The sequence below is a fragment of the Microtus oregoni genome, unplaced genomic scaffold (assembly GCF_018167655.1).
Source record: "Microtus oregoni isolate MIOR12 unplaced genomic scaffold, Mior012 000070F_ref0000104, whole genome shotgun sequence".
In the NCBI taxonomy this organism is placed as follows: Eukaryota; Metazoa; Chordata; class Mammalia; order Rodentia; family Cricetidae; genus Microtus; species Microtus oregoni.
In genome coordinates this window covers 3,274,431-3,301,487 of record NW_024543977.1, presented here as the reverse complement: position 1 = coordinate 3,301,487, position 27,057 = coordinate 3,274,431, and the positions used below count along the sequence as shown (strand labels likewise).

General features: G+C 40.1%; 1 protein-coding gene across 2 annotated transcripts in view; it reads right to left on the bottom strand.

The window, feature by feature from the left end:
- The window catches only part of Myo3a (myosin IIIA), a 189,231-nt gene that overhangs the window by 19,656 nt on the left and 142,518 nt on the right, over positions 1-27,057 (bottom strand). For both annotated transcript variants that reach the window (XM_041641611.1, XM_041641610.1), the window contains exons 24-29: positions 25,909-26,114; positions 21,300-21,411; positions 18,693-18,855; positions 16,082-16,205; positions 10,952-11,846; positions 8,280-8,424 (exon numbers count right to left, since the gene is read on the bottom strand). In XM_041641611.1, coding sequence (XP_041497545.1) covers positions 8,280-8,424; positions 10,952-11,846; positions 16,082-16,205; positions 18,693-18,855; positions 21,300-21,411; positions 25,909-26,114 — 1,645 coding nt within the window. The remainder of the gene's footprint in view (positions 1-8,279; positions 8,425-10,951; positions 11,847-16,081; positions 16,206-18,692; positions 18,856-21,299; positions 21,412-25,908; positions 26,115-27,057) is intronic.

Here is a 27,057-nt window from a genome sequence, read left to right as displayed (position 1 = left end):
GAAGCCAAGCAATTAACAATGTGCTTCCAAGAGCCCATTAAGTTTTTGATACAGATGCATGAACAAAGGCCAGCACTGCAGGTAGCACTGGAGCTGAGCAGTCCTTGGCGTGTTTGGACACCGTGCTACTCACTCGTACAAGAGCAAGTCCAACCGGGGTTCCATAGGTGCCCTTAATATAACAGCACTGCAGTAAGGTAAATTCACATGCAATGTGCTTACTATTTCATACCACTAGAGAAAGAGGCCTTTAAAAAAATCTAGCATACTTTTAAAAATTGTAATTAGTCATAATGGGCTAGTCCCTAAACTCATCAAAAGAATAATCAGGTCAGACTAATTTTTTTTTTAATCACAATGATATTCTGATGTGAGGAAACCAATGAAGTGAACAGCCTTTTGCCAATCCTCCTGCTGCCAGTGCACCCCTCCCCAATGGAGGTGACCATGGCAAACTGAGTCCACTGGAAGCCCTGAGTCCATTCTCCTTCCTTTAAGTTCTTCCTGCAGGTATTCTGTCACGTGACAAGAAAGGTAACTGACACATCAAGGCTATTTTATGAATGACATAAAACTTTCAAAATAAGTTAAAAAAAAGATGCTATTTTCCCGTGACATTTACTTTGAAAACAGTAGTGAAACTTTTCCCTTTGATCAGCTCTCTGTGTGCGGAGCAAGGGCCATCTGTGGCTTGCGATGCACTGACAATACCATGGCAATGAATAGAATAGTATCCTTATTTGTTTGCCGGGCACCATCTAAACTTGCAGCCTTGTGGATTAGTCAGTGCCTCTCCGTAAGAGAAGAAAGGGAGCTTATGTCTATGGTACCAGGGTTATTCATGCCACAATCGGTCTTTGTTTCCCCTCTGTTCAATGGGCAACACAAATTGCCAGGTGTATCATATTTAAGAAGAAAAGCATCTTCCTACCTGAAAGCATTTGACAGGAGGAATCATGCAATGTATGTGACAGGCCTGGACAGCTCTCAGGGCAAGAGTATTCACTAGGATCTGTGACTAAATGGCCAACTTCTAGCTCACATGTACCACCTCTAGCTGTGCATACTGCATTCTTGTCCTACTTAGGGCTACTGTGATGAAACACCATGGTTACAAGCAATACAGACTTCTGAGGCATGAAGCAATCAAGTCTGAATCAGCCTGATTTGGTTTACCAAATGAGTTTTTTCTTAGAGGTACAGGGTGTGCCAGGAAATGCATGGAAGGAGTGGCCTGTTGAGTCTGTGCTCATAGAGGTTCCTAGTACATCAGCCATAGGCCTGGATCTTCTTCCCACGGCTGAAGGAAGGCTCTAGTAGAATCATGTTTTCCTTAGGTGAACTGTATTTGTGAATAGCTGTTCTGATTAACTAAGAATATCTGTATCAGGTCTTCTTCTCTGACCAGAGGAGCTTAGAAGCAAAAAATATATAAGAAAATCAGCAATAGTTTAAGGAGTGAATTGTTTTGAAAAAAAAAAAAACAAATTTGCAAAGCCTTATTACCCTGGACATTATACTTTGTTGTGCTCGTTGTGTTTAGAGAAAATGAAACAATGTTCTAGCTAATTAATTAACAGACATTGAATATCTACTGCATGATGAATAAATGGGTACACAGTGTGCGAATGATCCTGGGTGGGAAAGGTTTGGGGTAGATAAATGTAGACTGTGAGCTTGAGAATCCATTTCTGTGGTGAAACCCAAACACCCTTGGGAAGTCTGTAATGCTAATAAAATGTATAAAGAAAACTGGAGGAAAGTTGCCAGACTAGAAAGGGTAAGAAATGGATAATTGGACTTCTGGGTTTAAATGTGGTCACATGATAAGCATACACTGATCTATAAGGGAAATTAGCATCTAAAATTTAAGATGGGGTTTACCTAGCTTTGAGATAAACCTGACCCAGTGAGTGACTAGCCTCAGAGCTGGACAGCCCAGTCTCTAGGCACTAGACCCTGGGACAAAAATTGTGGGACCCTCCGCCACCCACCTCAGCCACAGACTTCCTGCAGGTAGACTGCTCCAACACCCCTCCATTGCTCTTCCCCAAAACCCACCCATCTCTCAAGACCTCGGTGACTCACTGAGACACAGACACCAACAGCAATGATTAGAAAAAGAGGCAAAGGAGTAAGAGTGGGCAAGTACCAATGTAAGAATACATTCAACAGCCTTAAAAGCAATGTGATACCACCAGAACCTCTTGTTATACAACAGGAACACCTGAACATCCTAACCCAGAAGAAGCAGAGGAAAACAACCTTAAAGATAACTTCATGAAGATAATACAGAGCCTTAAAGAGGAAATAAAAAATCCCTTTAAAGAAACGGAGAAAAAGAGAAATAAAAAATTGGAAGAAATCAATAAATCTCTTATTTACACTAGTGAATTAACAGAACACCTGAAAGCTCTAGAACAAAAAGAAGCAAACTCACCCAGGAAGTGTAAATGACAGAAAATAATCAAATTGAGGGTTGAAATCAATAAAATAGAAACAAAGAGAACAACACAAAGAATCAAAAAAACAAAGAGTTGGCACTTTGGGAAAATCAACAAGATAGACAAACCCTTATCCATACTCACCAAAAGGGAGAGAGAGAATATGCAAATTAACAAAATCAGAAATGAATAGGAGGACATAATAACAGACATTGAGGAAATCTAGAGAATCATCAGATTATACTTCAAAAACCTGTACTCCACAAAATTGGAAAATTTAAAAAGAAATGGACAACTTTCTTGGTAAGTTCCATATACCAAAATTAAATCAAGACCAGATAGACAATTTAAATAAACCTATAACCCCTAAGGAAATAGAAGTAGTCATTAAAATCTCCCAACCAAAACAACCCTCCCCAAAACAGGATCAGATGGCTTCAATGCAGAATTCTACAAGAATTTCAAAGAGCTAGTTCCAATACTCCTCAAATTGTTCCATACAATAGAAACAGAAGGAACATTGCCAAGCTCCTTTTACAATGCTACAAAGATGCACGATGCAACGATACATACAAAGATGCAACGATGAAAGAGAACTACAGGCCAATCTCCCTCATAAACAGTGATGAAAAATAATAAAAAACTGGCAAACTGAATTCAACAACACATCAAAAAAATCCACCATAAACAATTAGGTTTCATTATGCAAGGTTGACTCAACATATGGAAATCTGTCAATGTAATCCACCACATCAACAAACTGAAAGAAAAAAAAATACATGATCATCTCGTTAGATGCTGAAAAAGTCTCTGATAAAAATTCAACACCCCTTCATGAATCTTGGAGAGATTAGGTATTCAAGGAACATATCTAAGCATAATAAAAGCAATTTACAGCAAGCCGACAGCCAACATTAAATGGAGGGAAACTCAAAGTGATTCCACTAAAATCAAGAACAAGACAAGGTTGTCCACTCTCTCCATATTTATTCAATATAGTTGTCAAAGTTCTAGAACAATAAGACAACAAAAGGAGATCAAGGGGACACAAATTGTCAAGGAATAAGTCAAAGTATCACTATTTTGCATATGATGTGATAGTATACATAAGCGACCTCAAACACTCTACCAAGAAACTCTTACAGCTGATAAACACCTTCTGTAATGTGGAGGGATACAAGGTTATCTCAAAAAAATTCAGTAGCCTTCCTATATACAAATAATAAATGGGCCAAGAAAGAAACCAGAGAAACATCACCCTTCAAAACAGCCACAAATATAAAATATCTCAGGGTAACTCTAACCCAACTAGTGAAAGATCTGTATGACAAGAACTTTAAGTCTCTAAAGAAAGAAATTGAAGAATATATCAGATAATGGAATGATCTCCCATTCTCTTTGGTAGGTAGGATCAGCATAATAAAAATGGCAATCTTAGCAAAAGCAATCTACGGATTCAATGCAATCCCCATCAAAATCCCAACACATTTCTTCACAGACCTTGGAAGAACAATACTCAACTTCATATGGAAAAACAAAAAAACCTAGAATAGCTAAAACAATACTGTACAATAAGCAAACTTCCAGAGGCATCACCATTTCCTGACTTCAGACTCTTCTATAGTGCTATAGTCATAAAAAAACCTGGTATTTGCATAAAAACAGACATGTAAACCAATGGAATCAAATCAAAGATCCTGACATTAATCCACACACCTATGAACTTCTGATTTGTGACAAAGAAGTCAAAAGGTACAATGGAAAGAAGAAAGCATCTTTAACAAATGGTGCTGGCAAACCTGGATGTCAACATGAAGAAAAATGCAAACAGATCCTTATCTATTGCCATGCACAAAACTCAAGTCCAAATGGGTCAAGGACCTCACTGAATTTGACAGAAGAGAAAGTGGGAAGAAGTCCTGAATTCATTAACACAGGGGACCACTTCCTAAGTAGAACACCAGTAGCAGAGATACTGAGAGCAACCATCAATAAATGGGACCTCCTAAAACTGAAAAGCTTCTTTAAGACAAAGAACACAGTAAATAAGACAAACAACAGCTTACAGAATGGGAAAAAGTCTTCACCAACCCCACAATGGATAGAGGCCTGATCTCCAAAATATATAAAGAACTCAGTGCTGTTCTTCAAGAAATCCTTCCCATCATGGCAATGCCCTGCTGATCATGTCAGAACCCTTGACTCAATTCTTTTCTCATGTAATCAAGCACCCTAATCCTTGGTGATCTACCAAAGAATATAGATAGAAATGTTATTTTTAGCTTTCTTGTTACTATCCATGGTTTTCTTCATGCTGTCAAATCCTATTCACACCAGACAAATGTAGTATCTCCAAAAATAAGATTGTTTAGATAGGACAAAATGATATTTTCAACATCACAATAATGCAGATACATAATACACAACTTCCTTTTTTCCTAAATTGGACTTAATTCCTACCTTAGTACTCATTTCTGTTTCCTAATATTTTTAAAAGAATTTGTGGGGCTGGATAGATGGCTCAGAGGTTAAGAGCATTGGCTGCTGCTCTTCCAGAGGTCCTGAGTTCAATTCCCAACAACCACATGGTAGCTCACAATTAGCTGTAGTAAGATCTGGTGCCCTCCTCTGGCGTGCGGGCATACATCGAGGCAGAATGTTGTATATATAATAAATAAATAAATCTTAAAAAAAAAAGAATGTGTGTAGGATGTGTGCATGTGTGTGATCATGTGTGGGGCCAGAAGTTGATGTTGGGTGTTTTCCTCTGTCACCCTCCACTGTATTTACTGAGGTCAGGTGTCTTGATGAACCAGAGCTTGTCAGTGTGGCCAGTTTAGCGAGTCATGTTTTACATCCTATCTCTACTCTGTGAGAGCTGGTGTTACCTCTGTGCTGGGGATCCAGACTCTGCGTCCATGTGCATGGCAAGTACTGTATTCACTGGGCCACTCCCCACTGCCATCTTGATTCCACAAATCTAAGTTGCTCAGCTAAGTTGCTTTCAATCGTCTTAATATTAGAAATTAGTATCTTAATTCTATCCCCTTTTGCTAACTGGAGTCACATCTAAACTGGGGGTGAGATGAAATGTGAGCAGTTTCCTTGCTTTGATGTAGAGAGGCCATTTACTCTGTGGTCAGTTTTCAGCATCTGCTGGCTGACCGTCCCATACAGCTCTGATGGCCTGAAGGCATTTCCCAACATCATTACTTCCTGTCAAGTCATCTCAGACCCTGGTCTCTGGCTGATTTGGGTTCTCTCCCAGGCACTTTCTTAGTTACTGTTGACCGTGCGAGACTTCAGAGAGGTAGAGCAGAGCTTCTGCTCTCTACACACAAGGGCCAACAGCCTCAGGTGGCTTCAAGAAGAGCTTCTGAGATACAGTCTTCTTCCTGTTACACACCTGCTCATAAAGGGACAATGGCACGTTGAAGAACAAAGCGAAGACCTGTGGCTTCTGCTTTCTGATCTGCCAACCTTCCCAAGAAGAACGAAGCAGAAAGCTGGGCAGCCAATCGACAGCTCACATTCATCTCCAGGACTCTCTCCAACTTCCACCTTTCCTATCATGTAGTGGATGGGAGTACGAACTATTGGCCTTTGCCTGGCTTCTTTCAAATCCCCACACCACCTGTGCCTTCAGCTGCATGTGAAACCTGCAGCAATACACAATTACTGCCCCATCCCCTCTGTCTAGCCCTTTTGGCACGGGACATGGGCAGAAGCCAGGAAGCATGAGTGTAGCAGCACCCACGGGTCACTCTATGCACGACTCTGTTAAGCTTCACTACAAAGACTATGGCACAGCGACTGATAACACCCTAAAGATACTGTCACTTTCTTCCAGGTCAGGCAAACAGTCACAGTCATCTTTGTATGTTTTTTTCTCCAGAGATTTTTTGCAAGGCTTACAAATAAATCTACATGAGGTCAGGTAACTTCCTATTTTTGTTGAGAGCTACACATTACAGAAATGGGGTCAGGAAAGCAAAGGATTTGAAAGTGAAGGGAAAGATTAGATGTTCCTAGAAGAATCCTGAAGAGTCAACATATCCCGGAGGGGTGGGTAGCAGCCTCCCAACTCCATTTCCCACCCTTGCCCCACCCCAGGATAGGCCACAGAGAAGAGGCTTCCTAGGGCATGGAGGAGACTAGATTTCTGATTTTCTGATCCTGTTTGCAGAACATGCTGCTTCCACTGTGGAGATTGTAGGGGCCAGCAGGGACCCTGGGTGGAGCCCAGCAGGGGCCATGGGTAGAGGCCAGCAGGGGCCATGGGCAGAGGCCAACAGGGGCCATGGGCAAAGGCCAGCAGGGGCCATGAGCAGACGCCAGCAGGGGCCATGGGCAGAGGCCAGCAGGGGCCATGGGCAGAGGCCAGCAGGGGCCATGAGTAAAGGCCAGCAGGGGCCATGGGTAGAAGCCAGCAGGAGCCAGCAGGGGCCATTGGTAGAGGCCAGCAGGGGCCATGAGCAGAGGCCAGCAGGGGCCATGGGTAGAGGCTAGCAGGGGCCATGAGTAAAGGCCAGCAGGGGCCATGGGTAGAGGCCAGCAGGGGCCATGGGCAGAGGCCAGCAGGGGCCATGGGCGTCCTGCTAATAACTCATGGACAAATGACTGGTGACCATGGGCTCTACCTGATTCTTCAGAGACACAGAAGATCCCAGGGCCTTTGCATATCCCTGAGGAACTGGGATCTGATTATTTCAGAGATGGGGCAGAGTGTAATTGAGGATGTTGCTGATGAGGGTGTGGACACAAGAGAATCTTTAGACTCTGCTAATTGGAATGTAAACCAGTGCAACTACTACCTGTGGAAATCAGTATGGGGTTTCCCAAAAATCTAAAAATAGATTGACCATATGGTCCAGAAAGACCACTTCTGGGTATTTATTTACCCAAAGGACTCCAATTCATCATATCACAGAGATACCTTATATCAATGTTTGCTGCAGTGCTACTCATAGCACCTAAGTTACAGAACCGACTGAGGTGCTCGACAATAGAGAGACAGACCCAGACAACACAACAAGCACAGTGCAATTGCTTTCAGCCATAAAAAATGAAGTTGTAGCATTTGCAGGAAAATGCATGTGGGTGAAAATTACCATGTTACGTGAATTAAGCCAGTCCCAGAAAGATATGCATATATGCTTTCTCTTTTCTGAGGTTACGAAACTTTGTACAGATATATGAGATCCCGTGTGTATGTATGACAAGAAAGTAGAAATGAAACTCTTGAGGGGACAATGGAGACTAGCAGGCAGGGACTGGATGGGAAGGGGGGTAGAGCTGTGGGGTAAATAAGTTCAGCATGCAACATATACTTGCATGAATAGAATACATTCTTATATTCTATTATATTAGTATGATACAAACAATCAATAAACACAATGAAAAATAAAAGAAAATGTAACCCCAGGAGTTCTGTGTCTGAGCAAAGGTTTGAAGGCTCCACATTCTTGCAGATGTGACCCTGAAATAGGGATGGTTCACGTTTGCTTTCACTTATTAATCTGACATCGTAGCTCCCTTCTCTGAGCTACCCCTTGCCCTCTGCTGGTGCTCTAGGCCAAGTTAAGGTTAAGATGCATAAAAGCAAGAAAATAATGAGGACCCCCCTCCAGGAGAGTGGAATTAGAGACAGTAGGAGGTGGGTAGAACATTCTGGGAGAATGTTGTCTGTTTATATGAAATAGAATGAAACAAAGGCTCCTGTTCTTCTGTGATGCGAAACATTGCCTCAGGTCTACCACAAAACACCGCAGAGAGACTAAGACAGAGTCTGGAATGTCCTTCTGTCTCAGTGGCTCGAGCATTACTGATCTTTACCTGAGAGATACCGATGAGTAGAAACACATCTATTAATTGGCTTATGGTGATAGATGCCCAGATAAAGAGGCTTCAGTTGCTGTGACAAAATCATTTCATTCAAGTTTTTCTGCAGAATGAAATAGTCTTCAGATAACTTGGATATCTAAAAAGAAGAGCACATATCAGATTAAACCAAAGATAGGAATGCCAGGGCTCCACATGCACACAAAGTACCCAGTTCCTTACCAGACCCCATGGGGCTTTAAAGCTCTTCTCCCAGAGCTACCTGGACCTGTGTACCCATGCCCAAAACGTCCTCACTTTACACAGCCTTCTACTCTGTGCTTCTTCTTGTCATGTTTTTTTTTTTCATCAAAAATTGCAAACCTGTGATGCTACATTCAGCATCTGTCCATCTGTCTTTGGGGCTCTTCAGAACTGGCTTCTGCGCTTACCTTCTTGCTCTGGTAGTCTATTTCTGAGGACCCACTGGCCTTTGGCTGTGTTAAGGCTCCCCACTTCCTCTCAGTCTTCTTAGCTGACTCAAGGCTTAGAACTCTTCTCCTTGATTCATCCCCTCATTTCCACACTCTACCTCTCAGCTACTCTGCATTCCATCCCCTATGACTTGGATCTCTTGCTAGGGTGAGGGTAGGGTTTATGATTTTCTGTCTCTAAGACTGCACAAGTCAGAATTTCTACCTTTCTTCATCTGTTCCAGGTACACATCAACTTTGGGTTTCAAATACCTGATTTGATCTCTGGTGAGAAAAATTGTGCAACAAAGAAAGTAAAGATTGCACAAAAGTAAAACTCACTTTTCCAGGTGCTTAAAAATAAAAGTCGTGCCACAATCCATAGACCCAGAGAGGCTAGCTGACAAGGAGGGCCCAAGGCAGGGGTGCATGGATTTCCCTGGGAAGGGGAAACAGAGGAGAACTACAGGACGCACTCGGGGCAGGTGAGGATGGGAACACGAGGGATTGGGTTAGGGCGTGAATGGAGACTGAGAGAGTGGGAAGACATGACTGGAAAGGGAGAGGGGCATTTTGGGCATTTTGTATTAGGTAAAAACCTGATAGAAGTAAACTCCCACTAATTTACAAAGATGATCCCAGCTAAGACTCCTAAAGATAGTGATAAGTAGCCTGAACTTCCCCTCTCCTGTGATCAGACTGGTGACTACCCCAACTGTCATCAGTGAGCTTTCGTCAGTGACTGATGGGAACAGATGCAGAGACCCATAGTCAGATATGTGACCAAGCTCAGGGAATCCTGCTGAAGAGAGGAAGAAAGGAATGTAGGAAACAGAGAAGCCAAGAATACCACAAGAAAACCCACAGAAACAACTGACCTTATTTATAGGAACTCACAGAGTCTGAGCCAACAACCAGGGAGCCTGCATGGGGCCAACCTAGATCATCTACCTATATGTGACAGTTGTGTAGCTTGGTCTACTTGTGGGACTCCTAACAATAGGAGCAGGGGCTGCACCCGATGCTTTGGCTGGCACATGGGAACCTATTCCTCATACTGGATTGCCTTGTCCAGCCTTAACACAAGTACTTACTCTTACTGCAACTTGATATACCGTGCTTTGTTGATACCCAAGAGAGGCCTGTCCCTTTCTGAACAGAAACAGAGGAGGAGTGGATTGAAATGGGGAGGGCAACAGAGTGGAGGTAGAGGGAGGGAATGGGAGGAGAAGAGGGAAGGGAAACTTTGGTTGGGAAGTAAAATAAATAAATATATAAAAATAAAAATATTCTCAAACCGAAACAAGTAGTGGTTTCATATAATAGTTTAAAAAACCAGAAGAGTAAATGTCTAGGGAAATTACTCAGTAGCAGATCTCCACTGATAGGTAAAGGACACGGGTAGTTGGGCCCAATCTCAAGGTTGAGATCCAGGGCAGGCATCATGCTCTCTCAGGTGCAGCTCCCACAGGGAACAACGCTTAGTTTAGGGACCAGAGATACTCGGTATTCTCCTTTGAACATCCTCCTCCTGATTTTCTTCTGCTATTTTACAAGCTATTGACTACTCAAGTAATTTATGCATTTCATTTCAGAGGTCATCTAACTAGCATCTGTCACTCTGCACAGGATGAAGTAAAGGTGCTGACAGCGACAGACATCTCCTAAGGCAAGGTACCTGGAAAGAACAGGAATAGGCATTTGCTGCTCCTGTGATCTCTCCTTGGTTCATTCTTGGTCAGAATTACTTATTGTCATGCGACCTTCATGTCCATCAAACAGAGGCCCCAAGCTTCCTATCAGCTAACAACATCAAAATAAGCTAAAATCTGGGGAACGGAGAAAGCCTATGTTCTCAGTTTTTAAAAATCTGTCTCAAAAAACCAAAAAAAAAACCCCACATTTTTAGTGATAAAAGATTTCACAGATACATGAAATTTTCTAGTATCCAGCAGCAACACTTGAGTAAGTGATGTAAACCAACATCTGGTATCTTACTATGTGTGATGGCTATCATAATTTTATTCTTTCTTCTTATGACAATCTATGGGCATAAAAGTCCATGGCTACATAAATAACACAGTCATCAATATATACTATTAAAAACATCTCATAAACACATATAAAACAGGTCCTCAGTTATTTACTATTTGTTTAATTAGTTATTAGGTAGTTTCTGGAGACTTTTACTAGTAAATAAATTTATTTACATACCTGTCTTGAAAACATTGCCAAATCACAGGCTTCTTTTTCTGAAGCCACCTTTGAGTCTCTGTCGTTTGTGTCCTTAATAGGATGGGTCCCCTCCTGCTTTGTAGGACAGGAATCAACACTGTGAATGTTTCTTGCTACTTCTGTGGGTGATGAAATGATCTTTTGACTCTTAAGGGAAGGTGACAGCCTGTCCTCCCCCAACTGTTGCCTTTGCTTGGAGCTCCGGTATTTACTCTGAATGAACAGGGCAGCCTTGTCTTCCTCCTGGGCCTGCTCCACTGGCCCCGTGTCTTTCTCTCTGAGGAACCCATGCAGGTGATAGTCTCTCTGCAGGCTGCACAGCGGTGCATTCTGAGTAACCACAGTTGGCTTCTTTTCTTTTCCTTTGCTGTCTGCAGTTTGAAAGACTGACCTTTGGCTAAGACTAGGATCCACAGTTTTTCTCAGGTAAATCTCCTCAGTTAGCCACAGTCCTGGGCAGTTTGGCTTTTCCCATGGCTCCCTCCCTTCAAGAAATGTTGCTTTTGATTCTTCAAAGTTTGTCCCCTCTGTGTACCACTGACAGTAAGTCTGGATCATGGTGTCCCCTTTCTCCCCATTGTGTATCTTCCTGCTTTCCTCCAGGTCTTGCACATACTTCTGCCTGGGCCTTTCTTCTGCCCAAGGGTCTCCCACAACACACAGCTCTTGATTCTGCGGTCCCCCATACACATTGCTTATTTTCTTCTGAGTTTGATATCTTCTGTTGTTACCCTCAACGACATTGGTGGCTTTCTTCTCAGTTCTGCAGGGAGTTGTCCTTCCTGCAGATGGGCTCTCTTTGTTGTTTGGAGATAAAATGTTGGATTCATTAATAGAAACTGCATTTTCTGTCTGTTTCATCACAAAAGATTCCCTGTGCAGAAGATGAATCTGGAATAAGATAATGCTAAACCAGAGCATATTACTTTTGTTAGAAGTGATGTGCAACATTGTATGGTAAGACAAGCAAAAGAAACAAAGAAAACTCAACATAAAAACAGATCAAGTCTCATTAATAAAGTATTTTACAAAATGTCCTCTGTATTGATAACTGAAATGGATATTTAAATAACAAAATCAGTTTCAACTTGGAATGGAAAGTAGGCTAGTGTGTGAAAAGCTATATTTCTATTTGATGAGGTACCAAAATTCAACACATGATCAAGGCAGTCAAAAATTCAGCTTAGGTGGGGAGAGGCTCACGAAGCCCCACCCCTAGCTGAGGAGCTTTGGCAGTTGAAGGCTGCTGGGATGGAGAGGGTCAGTTTTTTTTTTCAGGGAAGTGGCCCCTGTAGGGTAGTGCTCGCCTGGTGGATTGTCCTACATCCGTGCACATACAAAGAGCATTGACTGGAGTCAGTGGGCTATGGAAGAGGACATGGAGCTGTGAAGAGGACATGGCAGGAGGTGAGGTTGTCTGGGAGGAACCAGATGAAAACAGGTGGTTGATATGTTCAAAATACATTGTATACATCTATGAAATTCTCAGAGAATGAAAAAAATATCCAAGAATTCTAGGAGTTTAATCCTCTAAAATACAACCTTTATAACAGAGAGCACATAATGCTAAGTTGTGGAAACTACACCCTGCTTTGAAACCAGAAGTCAGTGTGTTCACCAGCCTCACATACTGGACTTTAACATGCACTGAACTCAGTGATCACAGGAAATATCATGCAAAATTAAAGTTAAATCAGTGTCCTTGGTCCACTCGAGATTGTGTAAGACAACAATGATTCTCCGATTCTCCTCCATCTGAGGACAGGGAGGTAAGGTCTTCTGTATGCCAATTTTTCCTTTCCTTTTCGAGCAATATAAAACCCACATAAGAACACTGCAGTTATTAAAAAGGGCATTGCACCATAGAGTTAAACACTCATATCTGACACCGTAATACCGTCTATAGTGATTGGTGGTGATAGGGTGGGGGTGGGTTGAGAGTTGGGTTGGTGATGGGTTGGAGGGTAGTTGCTCAAAATTTCTGCTTGGCCTGTAGCCTATGTGAGAGTTTTGGTCTTTTAGAATCTGTTTGTGAGGAAAGACTCTAATTTGAGTAAGAGTCAGACAAATACATCGGGACTACACTTTCCTCCTACATTGCTTGAGGCAGGCTCTTGCTGTGGAGCTCAGGCTGGCCTTGAACTCGGGGTCTTCCCAGTTTCCTAACTGAGGATTACAGGCCACATCCTGCCCATTTTCCTCGTTTCACCAACTACTTCTTAGACACCGGTGGCACCTTCAGGCTGGTGTTGGGGCATAATAGAGTACTGGAGGAGCAGTCAGAAAACACGGTAGAGATCACAAACCCTCTTGTTTCACTGAGTCACTCCAGAGCATTTTGAGTACTTTCAGATTGCCTACTGAGAATACTTATATCTCATCAAAATATAACCAAGGCAAGAGAAACACAGTCTCTAAATGGCTACCTGCCAAGATTCATTGTAAATTTTTGTTTACATTGTTTGTGAGACTTTTTTATCTTACTGGTAAGACACTGCTGTATACATATCTAAGACGCAAGGTTCACCTCACTGTGGTGGACACATATGAATTCACTCTGTTCCTGAGCTAGTCCAGCTGTGGAGGACCTCAGAGCCATATGCTTCTCAGGAGAACAGCTAGACCCCCAGCAGGGGAAGAATAGCTGACCTTGTCTGATTCCTGCTGGACAGGCTTAGAGGTCTTTATTGTCTATGAATGAGATTTTTCTAGATCACAGGTCAGGAGTGCTCAGAAGAGGCAGAGACAACGTGAGAAGTGTGGATAGAGAGGTGGGTGTGAGCGTGAAGGAAAGGCAGGGGTTGTAGTGCAGGCCATGGGTAGTGGTGTGTGCCAGACCTCTCTTTCCCCATCTTCTCTCATCCCTGTTTAGGCTCTCTTTCAGTCTACAGGTAGCAATTTCTAGAAGTGGTAAAAATTGTGTGTGTGCATGCGTGTGCGTGTGTGCGTGCATGTGTGTGTACGTGTGTGTGTGTGCGTGTGTGTGTGTGCGTGTGTGTGTGCGTGTGTGTGTGTGGTATATGCATATGTACATGTACATGTGTACATGGATATGAAGGCATATTCACGTCTTCCTTATTTGCTCTCCATTTTATTTTCTAGGCAAGGCCACATATTGAAACTGGAGTCATGGATTCTGCTAAGCTGACCTGTCGGTTAGTTGACTCCAGGGATCTGCCTGTCTCCATTTCTTAACACTGGGATTATAGAGGTACGCTGCCACATCTGTCTTTTTATGTGGGTGCTGGAGAGTTGAACTCACTTTCTTTTGCTTGTTGAAAGCCCTTTACTTCTGCATATTATCTATCATTATCTACATATCTGTGTATCTATGCATCTCTATCATCTATCTATCTATCTATCTATCTATCTATCTATCTATCTATCATCTATCTATCTATCTATCTACCTACCTACCTACCTATCTATCTATCTATACTTTCATGATTTATCAAAATACATAACTATATATTAATGGGGTACTATGTGCTGTTATATACATTTACATAACATCTAATCAGATAAATCCTACCCAACTCCTCAAACATGTATCAGTTTTTTTTTCTGTGAAAATACTTAATATCCTTGTATGCTTTTAATGTCTGATTGTGGGATCAATGTCCAATGTAAAATATCTCATCCTCGATTATGTGGGACAGTTTCTTATTAACTTGTCTACTCTAAAGGGGAATTCATGGAGGGTAGAGTGTTATTAATTAGTGTCTGTAAACTGAACATGAATGCTGGTGTCTTCAGAAGAAAGGTGGAAGCAAATTGGTACATAATTGAACTGTAGATTTCCTTGATACACTATATATACAGATTTTATATACACTATATAATGTCTATAAGCAGTAATATTTCTAGAAGATTATCAGTCCATCTTTCTCTTATATGTAACTTCTCTGGCTCCTATCATGTAGATCCTGCCCCTGATGCAGTCATGGAGATTCCCTGGAGTTTGCAGGACAGTTTTTACAACCAGTAATAAGGAAAAAAAAACATCATTCAGTATTGTCATCACAGGGCACATACATAGGTCTTTGAGTACATAGCACAGAAAACTGAAAACATAAAATGCCTCTGAATTTCAAACCGACATCCATGTTTGTTAAATAAGGAAATGAGGTTGTGTGATATGGGGAGAGAGTGTACGAAGGGAGAAAAGGGAGGTGACACGGGTTCAAAGCTCACTGTGGGCATGAGTGTTGGGTGTGAGAACAACACACGTCCCTGAGTGGAGAGGAAAGGATGCCATCTTCTTCTGTCTTATTTGTTCACTCCTTCCATGGCTAATTCTGATGAAGGCGAAGGGTTCTAGGCTGGGTGTGGTATGACCTTCACTTCTCTGGAGAACTATTTACTCATATTTTCGTCAATTCACTTTACCACTGGGACTAAAACTACCTTACCTCTGGAGTAACCAGACACAGCTCTCTATTCTTATATCCTCCACGCTCTTTGCATAGCCCAATGACTTTTCCTTCTTTGTGTGATACTGAGGATTGGACTCAGAGCTTTGATTACACAAGGTTAAGCATGTCACCAAAGCCTTCCCTTTGTATATATTTATAGCAGAGCCAGCCAGCCTTACTAGCAATTTATTGGTCATATTCTTTTTCATGATGCTGTGAGTAATTTGAGGATAAGGACTTGGTTTCTTTAATCTTTGTATTCCACCACATAACATAAAGTCTGTTGAATAAATTTGTGGACCTGGTAATGGATACTTTGAAATATGCATGTAAAGACCCAGGGGAGGAAAAAAGACAGCAAGTGATTACAATTAGAACTGATGGTATATTGTCTGCTATGGCCATAGGAAAAAAATTGGAGGTTTGGGGACATTTAGATGGGGATGGAGATGTTACCCAGTTCTTGGAGTAGAACTGCAGAGGGCTGCACCTTAGAAGCCAAGAGGTGGGGGAGCCATCTGGGAATCAAAATGTGACCATGAGTATAAGATGCTCATGAACGCCTATGTGGTTGTGTGCTTCCCTGGTATTTGCTATACCAGTATCAGACAGTAACAACATAGACTAGAAACATCATTCTATGACCTTGGAACACCTTGATGCCAAAATAGCATCAGAGAGAACATCATTGTACCTTTTAATTTCAAAGTTTTTCTTGTAGTCAAATTCCTGATCATTAGCCCGATTGTTCATTATTGCAGCCTTTCTCACATTAGTGGTTCCTCTTCCTTGTTTTCTCAGGAGGTGTCTTCTTGCAGCTGAAGCACATGAGGAACAAAGGAGCAGTTGGGAAAGAAATAAAAGAACATTAAATGAATACAGATGAGTGGTTTTGACTATCATTGTCATAGAAAATAATGAAAGTAAAGATGACAATAGATCCAGTTTTTTAAAAAAAATGGCTATCATTAACAAGACAATTTTAGGTATAAACTACAGCAATGGAATCACCACTGGACTACGACAGCAGACACCGAGAGTATGGATGGCAGCGCCTGCTTTGCTTGAAATTATCTCCTTCTTGTTATGTTCAGCTCTTCACAGAGAAGACCCTTTTTATCTACATGGATAGTTTCTGTATTTTCACCCATTATCCTGGGAGTCATATATATTTTTGAATTCAGTTTTCAAAGTTTTGCTTTATTTTAGTAAGGTAACATGGAGTAACTATACATCCAGGAACATTCCCTTGTCCACATAGCTTTTTATAAAATTGTTTTTATTGATATTTTTTTCTCTGCTTCCCTTCCTTCCTCTCCCCTCCTCTTTTGCCCTCTCCCATGATCCCCATGCTCCCAATTTAGTCAGGAGATCTTGTCTTTTTCTACTTCCCATGTACATTAGATCTATGTACGTCTCTTTCAGGGTCCTCATAGTTGTCTAGGTTCTCTGGGATTGTGATTTGTAGGCTGGTTTTTCTTTGCTTTATGTCTAAAAGCCACTTATGAGTGAGTACATATGGTATTTGTCTTTCTGGGTCTGGGTTACCTCACTCAGTATGATGTTTTCTAGATCCACCCATTTGTCTGTAAATTTCAAGTTGCCATTATTTTTTTCTGCTGTGTAGTACTCCATTGTATAAATGCATCACATTTTCCTTATTCATTCTTTGATTGAGGGGCATTTCGGTTGTTTCCAGGTTCTGGCTATGAAAAATAATGCTGCTGTGAACATAGTTGAGCACGTGTCCTCGTGGTATAATTGAGTATCTTTTGGGTATATTTCCAAAAGTGGTATTGCTGGGTCTTGAGGTAGGTTGTTTCCTAATTTTCTGAGAAATTGCCATACTGATATTTAAAGGGGCTGTACCAGTTTTTACTCCCATCAGCAATGGAAGAATGTTCCCTTTACCCCATAACATCTTCAGCATAAGTTGTCATCAGTGTTTTTGATCTTGGCCATTCTTACAGGTGTAAGATGGAATCTCAGAGATGTTTTGATTTGCATTTCTCTGATGACTAAGGATATTGAGCATTTCCTTAAGTGTCTTTCAGCCATTTTAGATTTCTCTGTTGAAAGTTTTCTGTTTAGGTCTGTAACCCATTTTTTATTGGATTATTTGTTCTTTTGATGACCAATTTCTTGAGTTCTTTGTATAATTTGGAGATCAACCCTCTGTCCGATGTGGGGTTGGTGAAGATATTTTCCCATTTTGTAGGCTGCCGTTTTGTCTTGTTGACCGTGTCCTTTGCTTTACAGACCAGATAGCTTCTTAAAGCAAAACTCAGGATCATTTTTTTTTTCACAACAGCAGACTATTCCAACAACTTGGAATGAACTAATGAATATAAATAGTCTCACTTCTTACTATAAACAGGTAATGTTTAACTGACAGAGAAGTTAGGAAAATCTTTTTAATCAGAGCTTTATTCTCTTGGGGTGGAGGATGAGACCCCAAAGTACTTTCATGTCTTGAGGGGAAGTTACCAGTTTGAAATTCTGACTGACAGAACTGAGGACAGGACAGGGGTCTTTTAACAGTTACCTACGATGTCCACCATGTGAATTTTCTTCAGAGGGTGGCTATACATGTCAGTGAGCTAAAAATTGGTTTAATGAGCCTAAATAAACACCTAAAATGAAACAAAATAGAGCGGGAGTAAAATATCAGAGTGAAAGTCAAGTATATTTTTCATTATGGCTATTTGATCAATTTTTAAAAAAAGAATACAGTTGCAAGTCGTCCTAGGCATGATTTAAATTTATATGAATGCCTTTAAAATAAAAAAAGCAGCAAAACCCAAAGTCTATTAATGCATTTTAATAAAAATTTGTTAAGTGTGGTCCTATATATCATTTTCCCAGAGTTAATACAGAGGAATAGATGCCCTTTAACAAAATAAAATTTAATTAAATTGTCAAATACAATTGTCAAAAATTATGACAATTGTAACCTTTGGAATATAATAGGAAAAAATCTTATTGCCTAATGAGTTATGGTATTGTAATATGATTCTTGTGACTCAAATTAATACAATCGTTTGCCACATAAAGCAGGATGGGTCAACTGTGTTTCATTAATCCTTGATAGGAAACTTAAAACCTTCAATTATTTAATTTAAATCAAAACATTTATTCCAATATTAAAAGTGTCAATCATTGCAACAACCTAATTTAGAGTAGCATGTCAATAAACACAAAAGTCACATGAAAATTGCAGGTCTATGAATAGGAAAATTCAATTTATGACCATATATACATATCTCATTATGCTCTCCACACTACAAGGTGACCTCAGTGATTACCTGACTGTATTATTACAGCACTGTCTTTCCTCTTCTGCTGTAGCTTTTGGTATCTTCTTGAACCCAAGAATGCTCTGACACCAGCTTGAATCAAAACAAGCTTGTCAATGGCTTCCTTTCGCATTAGATTCAACTGTTCCACATGGTAATATTTAAGGAACACCTTAAGAGAATTAAAATAAAGTCCAGTAAGATCTTGGCACACAGCTTTACAGTGACTGTGTGTCATACTTGAAGAAAAGACTGCATGTTGAACCTCATTGGGTCTGGAAAACATATTTACTTCTTGGGTGTGACTATTGCCCAGATTTTGATGCATAAACAAAATTTGTCTTTGAGAAGGAAGTAAAAGGAAGACCTGGAAACTCTTGGGGTTCTTTGGATCTGATATTCAGAATGGGGGTGGTTCTGAGCTCTTTCCAGAAATATTTACACCATATATTCTGGGTTAAGGCCATTTTATGCTTAAAACATCTTTAAAACAATGATATTTTCCAAATTTAAAAAATCATACAAATCTATCTAAATAGAAGGGCAGGTATTCATCAAATGCTCATTCACCAAATGATTCTTGAAACCTTTGGTTTCTTTATCTGCTGGGGATATAAAGATAACTATGGCAGGTGACTGTCAAGGCATTGCCAGTGGAGAAAATGAGGCAGATAGGGTCCCAGCAGAACCAACAACTGTCCTGATAGACTAACCACAGGGTGACTTCAGATCATTCTAAACTTAACATGAACTTTTACAAGGCAGGAGCCTAAAGACTAAAGGTATTTTTTTTCACATCTAAAGATTTTACCTTTACCCCTTCCCTTTAGAGAATATTTTTTTTTCTTTTAATGGGTAAATTCTTCAACACAAATCACCTCAAAGAGTTCATTGAGCCCATCAAGAAAACTAGTTAAAATCAAATGTTGTAGCTGAGTCATAACATCTGGTAACCTTGACTGTAGAACTCTCTCAGCATGCCTTTGAACCTGGAAACCTGGCACCACAGGCAAACAGTTCTGTGTTTACTATGGATTTTGATTGAATTCAATTTTAATTTCTACAGGATTCTAGATGTTAATATATTTAGTCCATTCTGTTGTTGACAATTCATTTAAAATTTAATGTGTTTAAAAAGGTCATCACTTTTTGCATAGCGTTAGAAATGTTCTTATATTAAACACTTTTATCCATGTTAATGAGTTGGAAAGGTGAAGTGGAAAAATGTGAAAAGCGTGAAAATGCTACTTAAATATCACACAGAACTGGCAGGCAAGGCCTTTTTACAAGTAAAAACTCCATTTGAAGTCACACGTGCATTTCTGACCATAAATGATGAGCTTTTAACCTGATACAGTTCATCTTTGTGAGCATTTTAAAGAAAATAGTCTGAATAAAATACGTATTCTCTGTGCACCTTAAATTTTCCCTTATCAAATATAAAAAGAAAAGTGTTACTGAGTGTAAGACAGGTGATCAAAATCCCTCAAATTATTACCTGGATAATACATTCTCTGAACGTCATGAAATTCTCTCCCTTCCTCCTATGCCCAAGACACACTATTCAGATTTCCTCTCAAATGAGGGCATTTTGTTCTGGTCCCTTTGGAGTAGTGGACAGTAGTTATTCTTGAATGGTCAATATATGAGGATTTCTTTAGCTTTGCTCTTTTTCCATCCTGTCTTGGGGTATATCTGGTATACCTCCAAGATACATTTAGAGTGCACTGGGACTTACCCACTTTAAGAGGCTCTCAGGACACATGTCAGGTCCAGTGTATCCTTTCTCCAAACAGCTAGAAGTTTGGCTTCTACAGTCAAGATTATTTTTTAAAAAAATTTGTTCTCTAAGGAGTTAAATAACATTTCCAAGACTCCCAAAGTTAATAGCATATGCCAGTACTCGAACATCATGATGATGCTAAATATTTCAGATAAATACTAAAATAAATAAAGCTAAATACTTCAGATAAATTTCAAGTTTAAAATAGAAACTAAGTGAGAATTTAAAAAAGCAGAGAAAGCAAGAATCTCATTCTGATCTTAGACTAGCTCTCTGACTGTTTGATAAAGTAGATAAAATGATGGTGGTAGTACATGCCTTTAATCTCAGCACTGGAGGCAGAAGCGGTATGTCTCTTTGAGTTCAAAACCAGCCTGGATTATAAAATGAGTGTCAGGCCAGAAATTCACAGTGAGACCCTGGTCCTTCCCATAGAACAATATGTTTGTTTCCAATACCATTTGAAGTTAAGAATATTTATTGCCAGTGTCATTGGGAATTTTCTTCTGGATAAATCTTTGAAATAAAATTTTCTTATACTGCCTGCATCAGGTTTGCCTATAAGCATGTCTGTGGAACATTTTCTTGATTGCTAACTGATATAAGAAGTCATAGCCTACTGTGGGCAGTTTTGTTCTTAAGTAGGTAGTTCTGGGCTTTATAAAGAGCAAAAATGTTTTATCTTCATGAAGGAAGGCTTTATGTAGCATAAGTTTCACTTCAAATTTTATATATTCTCTAACAAGAATCATAATAGTTTTAATAATAGTAAAATGTCACAACTCTTACAAATCCACTAATCATTATCTATAAAAATTATATGAAAATATTACTTTTGTTTTTCCAAGAGCCCAATTATCAAGACCAGCCTTTTCCAAAATGGTAGCGCAGGTGTCTGGGCTCACTGGGGGCTCTTCACTAGACTTGTAGCAGAGAACATAATACCTGAAATGATAAAAATGACTGGTTAGTGGTCCAACATCTCATCAGCAGTACCCACCTGGCAACTTTATCATGGCTAACAGATGCAGCTACCAGACTGAATGCTTGGCTCTCAGATAGCCCCCAAATGATGGCAGAGTGAAACCACCCCAGACAGACAGAAACCTAGAGCAATCTGTAGTTTCACTCCTGTGATTGCTTTCTATTTGGTTGTAGTCATAAACTTCATGCACAGGAAATCTTTTAATACAGGCACATGGGAATAGAATGGTATGTGTGTACAGATTACTGAAAAATCATGTTGAAAGCCTACAGAATTTAAATCACTTTGGGACTGAATATTTTATAAATGATGGAATTGCGGTTCAGAGCTTGACTTTAAGGCATGAGCATGTGATAGCTAAACTTGTTTGTCAAGCTATTTTTCTCTAAAAGAGAAAACCTCAGTTGAAGAACTGCCTATATCAGTTTGTTTATAGGCCTGTCTGTGAGGCATTTTCTTGATTGCTAACCAGTATAAGAAGGTCTAGCCCACCGTGAGTGGTGTCATCAGTAGGCAGGTGAGCCTAGGATGTATAAGAAGGCTAGTTGAATAGGACCCTGGGAACAAGTCCTTAAACAGTGCTCCTCAGTTAGTTCCTCCTTCAAGCTCTTGCCTTAACTTCCTGTCTTAGTCTTTCTCGATGGAGGACTATAACCTGTAGGCTAAAATAAACCCTTTCCTCCACACGTTGGGTTTTGTCACATCAGCAGAAAGCAAAGCAGAACCTACTGTGTACAGTCTTGTCAGCAAAGACCTCTGCTTAGGGAATTGCAAGCCAAATGACTGTGTATTAGGGGTCAGTTTGAAATGGAGCTAATTTCTATAGATCTTAGAGTAGGGTTCATTCTAAGAACAACAACAACAACAACAACAACAACAACAACAACTCCCTTCCCCCAAACAGTAAAAACTCTGTGCTACAATTCAGAGCTTGCATGTCTCCAATGTCCCATTTAACTTTCTGTGTTAAAGAGAATTAACTTGCTCTGTGAAATAACCTTTAGAAGACTGTGGGAATCTCAAGAAGAGTCACCCACTGGGCGGTCTTCAGGTTACTGGGGATATGTCCTTGAAGAAGTTATTGGATTCCATCTGAGAGATATAGCACCATAGGCCCAAAGTCATGGAGGGAACCAAAGGCCTGAAAGCTTGGATCAACCTTTTATCTTCATCAGTTAGCTACTTCACCCTGATGGGTAGAGTTGATTACCACACCTAGTGTCTTCTTCAGTTCTTTTAGTACCTTCCCCGAGGGCTGTTTTCTTGACCAAAGCAGAAAAGCTTGCCTGTGATCACCAGGAAAGGCCTGGAGAAGTTTTCAACCAAGGACTTTAGTCAGTGCCAAGGCACAGAGCGCTATATATAAGTCTCATGAAGAGCATCAGGAGACTTTTTTTTTTTTTTTTTTTTTTTTTGGTTTTTCGAGACAGGGTTTCTCTGTGGTTTTGGAGCCTGTCCTGGAACTAGCTCTTGTAGACAAGGCTGGTCCTGAACTCACAGAGATCTGCCTGCCTCTGCCTCCCAAGTGCTGGGATTAAAGGCGTGCGCCACCACCACCCGGCTATTTTGCTTGAGTGTACATAAACCTGGTGAGCCATTATAGCTCACTTTCTGTATGAAATCCCACTTCCTGTCTTTCCTAATAACTGCATCCTCTGCCAGATCCTCATTTGTGGGTAGTAATCCTGACATTTAATTAATGCTCTTTCCCTCTGTGAACACCAGTCTTTTGAATTTCTCATTTACTACTTTGCATTGCTTGTTAACTTCCCACGTCTTTGCCTCTGATAATCCTAACTGGGTTTCAATTACTGAAGATAAGCCAGTTTTAAAACTGTGTCTGCACAGTTCTTAGCATACTAGCTTAGCATACATGTTCTATATTGGTAATACTTCAGTAGAATAAGATAGAAAAGACTAATTATTAGATAATGATTTATTGATTTACTTAGTGATTTACCTAAAGTCCTTCTTATAGTGCTTATTGTCAAACACGACTCCAGTCATGCTACCTGGAACAGAATGACCTGGAGAAATAGCTGAAAACCCAGACTGAACCAAAAACAGTTGCTACCCTTAGCAACCTGACCACAAAAGCTTACATCTGCCATATGCCTTTAAAAAACACAAGGCCCCAATCTAACTTCCATATACATTTTGCTTCTGGAAAAAGCCCCACTTGACTGCTTGCCCCACTGAGTGGACTGAGGTTTGTCAGGAGCCGGAGGCCCTGGGTTCAGGTCCTGGTGAATTCGTCGTCTCGCTTCTCCTTCCATTAGTGTCAGGGTGCTGACTCCAGACAGATTATTGCAGCAATATTTATATTAACATCTAAGAGGGTCTACTCTCCTCACAACACATGAAATATATGATAATAAAATTAGATTTTAATTTTAACCTTGGAAGTTCTTTACATCTAATATTTTGAGTTATGTACTTTCATGAACAGAACTGAGTATTTATTTACCAACCAAGTAAAAATTTCAATATTATAAATTTTGCATTTATATACAGTTCTGGGACTGAGCAATAAAAAGTAAAGTCAATTCAATTCAATCTCTGAACTCTAAATTTCAAATCTATAAAGTTGGTCTTAAACTTCTATGAAAATCTTCTAATATAAATCCATAATATAAATGTAATTTTTATACATCATTAAAAAGTGTTCTTGGTTTCAGGGTATTCCAAAAAAAGTTTTTTTATTTTCTTTTTTGGGTTCTTATTTATTTATTTATTCTTTTTTTTTATAAAAAGAAGACAAAATATCTCTTTTCATTATACATACCAATACCAGTTTCCACTCCCTCCGCTCCTCCCATTCCTTCCACTGACCACCCACCCACCTCTATTCACTCCTCAGAGAGGGTAAGGCACATTGCTTTGGAGAAGGTTCAAGGCCCTCCCTACTATATCTAGGCTGAGCAAGGTATCCATCCAAAGAGAATAGGTTCTCAAAAAGCCAGTACATTTATTTTGGAATTTAAAGGAAAAAAAGTTATGATTAATTGCTAAAAAATAAGAAAATTGGCAGAAAGAATTCTCATCACATAGAATATGGATCTTAGAGTTATAATAGGTTGGGTAGAAAGTGTCGTGTGTGTGTGTGTGTGTGTGTGTGTGTGTGTGTGTGTCCATCACCAAAGAAGCAGGTGTTGAAGCTTGATCTAGCAGTGCTTCTGAGAGGTCATAGATCACAAGGATGCCTAGCTTGTCAGTGGGATAGCTATTAGGAGTTGGGATCTCACTGGAGGAAGTAGCTAGCAGAAGACACAGAGGTGCATATTTTCACCTGCACGGAGTAGCTTTCCTGTCCCTGCCCCTTCTCCATGCCCCTGCACCTGCAGGACTATCTTTCCTGTCCCTGCCTCTTCTTCATGTCCCTGCACCTGCAGGACTATCTTTCCTGTCCCTGCCTTCTTCTTCGTGTCCCTACACCTGCAGGATGCACCTTTCCTGTCCTTGCCCCTTCTTCGTGTCCCTGCACCTGGTGGGTGGTGATGGAAAAATGTAGTCAGAATTTGTTGAACAATCAAAAACAAAGCTTTGTTTTCTTTTTAATATTCCATTACATGCTTTGAAAAAATATTAGGGAATTTTATAGATGGAGAATTCTTTAAACATTAAATTTTTCTCAAAACTGCAATATGTCTAACACTTGAAATTTCTTTAAAAATGATGATGAATAGAAATACAGACATTTAAAATATTAAATATTTTAAATATTGAGCCTTAGCATTACCACTAAAATATTACTTAAAATACATTTACTATATGAAAATTAATTTTACAATGATTTTAAATGTTAAGAACTCTTTGTACCTAGCAGATTCTTTCTTAAATTAGAAAAGATTAAATCGGCATAGATTTAATTGACTTTCTATATCGGCCAAATCTCCATAGACATGACATTATTCAATTTGATCATTATAAGTGTTCCATCAGAGAGTCATAGCAGATTCAAGAGGGGAGGGAAGATGCCAGAACTGCTGGCATTGGGGTTTAGAGAGCTTGTGGGAGCTGCCCTCTGTGCTGTGGATGAGCTGCTTTGCAGCATTCTGAGCCTCTACCCACTGCTCTAAGGCCGGATATCGCGCATGTCTCCAGATATTGCTAGGCATCTTTTGAGTGGCACCATCTCTCCTCTTTAAGAATTGTTGTTGTGCTTCCATAGCCACAGTGGCAGCATTGGGCTGAGAACTCAGATCTCATTGCTCCTCAGTACAGAATCTTAGACCCTTGACATCCAGCCTTTCATGCGCATGATTTCTTCCATCACAGAGACTTCCCAGGACACAGGAGAGTTTCCCAGACTCAACTAATGTTCTCTTTTCACCCCATGAATAAAATGCTTTCCCCCTAGACCTTCCGAACTATTCTCCACTGATTTACATTCTCCAATTCTCCTGAAAATTTTTGAAAAATAAACTATTCAAAGGAAATGCAAGGAATCCACATACCTTCTTATGAAGTTAGCAAACAGTATTCGATGAGAGTAACCAAGCCTCCGAATCCTGGCTGTTTCCAAAATCCCCGTGCAACGCAGCTGCAGCAAAACTTTCTCCTTGTCATACTTTCTTGCCTGCCTCTCATTATTTGGCTTGATGCAACGCACAAAATGAGGTTGGCCCACCACCATCTTAGATAACAAATCCATCAAGGAATACTATAATATACAACCAGAAATCGATTTCATGGTATGACATTAAAAGAAGTATGAATTTGTAGGCCTTCATTTTTGAGAATTAATGTTACAAATGGCTAACCACAGTGAGTGGAAAGAGATCTGATAAAAGGAAAAGGAATTCATCTACAACTACAGATCCAGGGGTAGAAATGTAGAGACAATGGCTGGGAGGTCGCCTGGCAACTCTAAAGGCAGCATTAAGTGATCAATTCATTTTTTATATATTTTAAAATTAATTATGTCCTCTCAAGCAAACATACCAAATTACAATATTGAGACATACAATTTGGTTAATTTACTTTATATACTAATTTTCTTGTTCTACTCTGTCTTTGTAGAAAGCATAAAAAACAAACACTTCAATCTCTGTTGGAATCCTCTACTTTAAAATTAGGGCAGAGAAGTTAAGTTTCAAAAATAGGACACAAGAAAGTAATCAAATTATTATCCACTTAACTATTTTACTGTGCTTTAGCTTATTATCTTATTGATTTGGGGAGAATATTGTTATTAATATAGTTATTAAAACTGTATTCTGTACCAATGGTTTGTTAAAATAATAGCCAATTATTAGACAATTAAGAATAACTCATTAGGATGAACAGAGTTCATTAGAAGTGGAACCTCAGCGAATTAGTTATCTCCAAGGCCAGGATCAGAATTTCCTGGAGGACTGGGAGTTCTAGTGTTGGAAATGCAAACAGCTAGAGTTGCAGGGCCAGTGCAGCTCGGATGCTGAAGCTAGATACTGGATGCTTCCCTCCTGGGGACCAAACAGCTGCAGCTGTCCCTGGAGCCTTTGATTGCATTATCTGTGAATCATCACTCCTATACTCATGCAAACATCTGCCCGGCACTGGGATCCCGAGGTGACAGCGCCTGCCAGCTTCCCAGCCATTAGGCATAGTCACCCTCCTTCCAC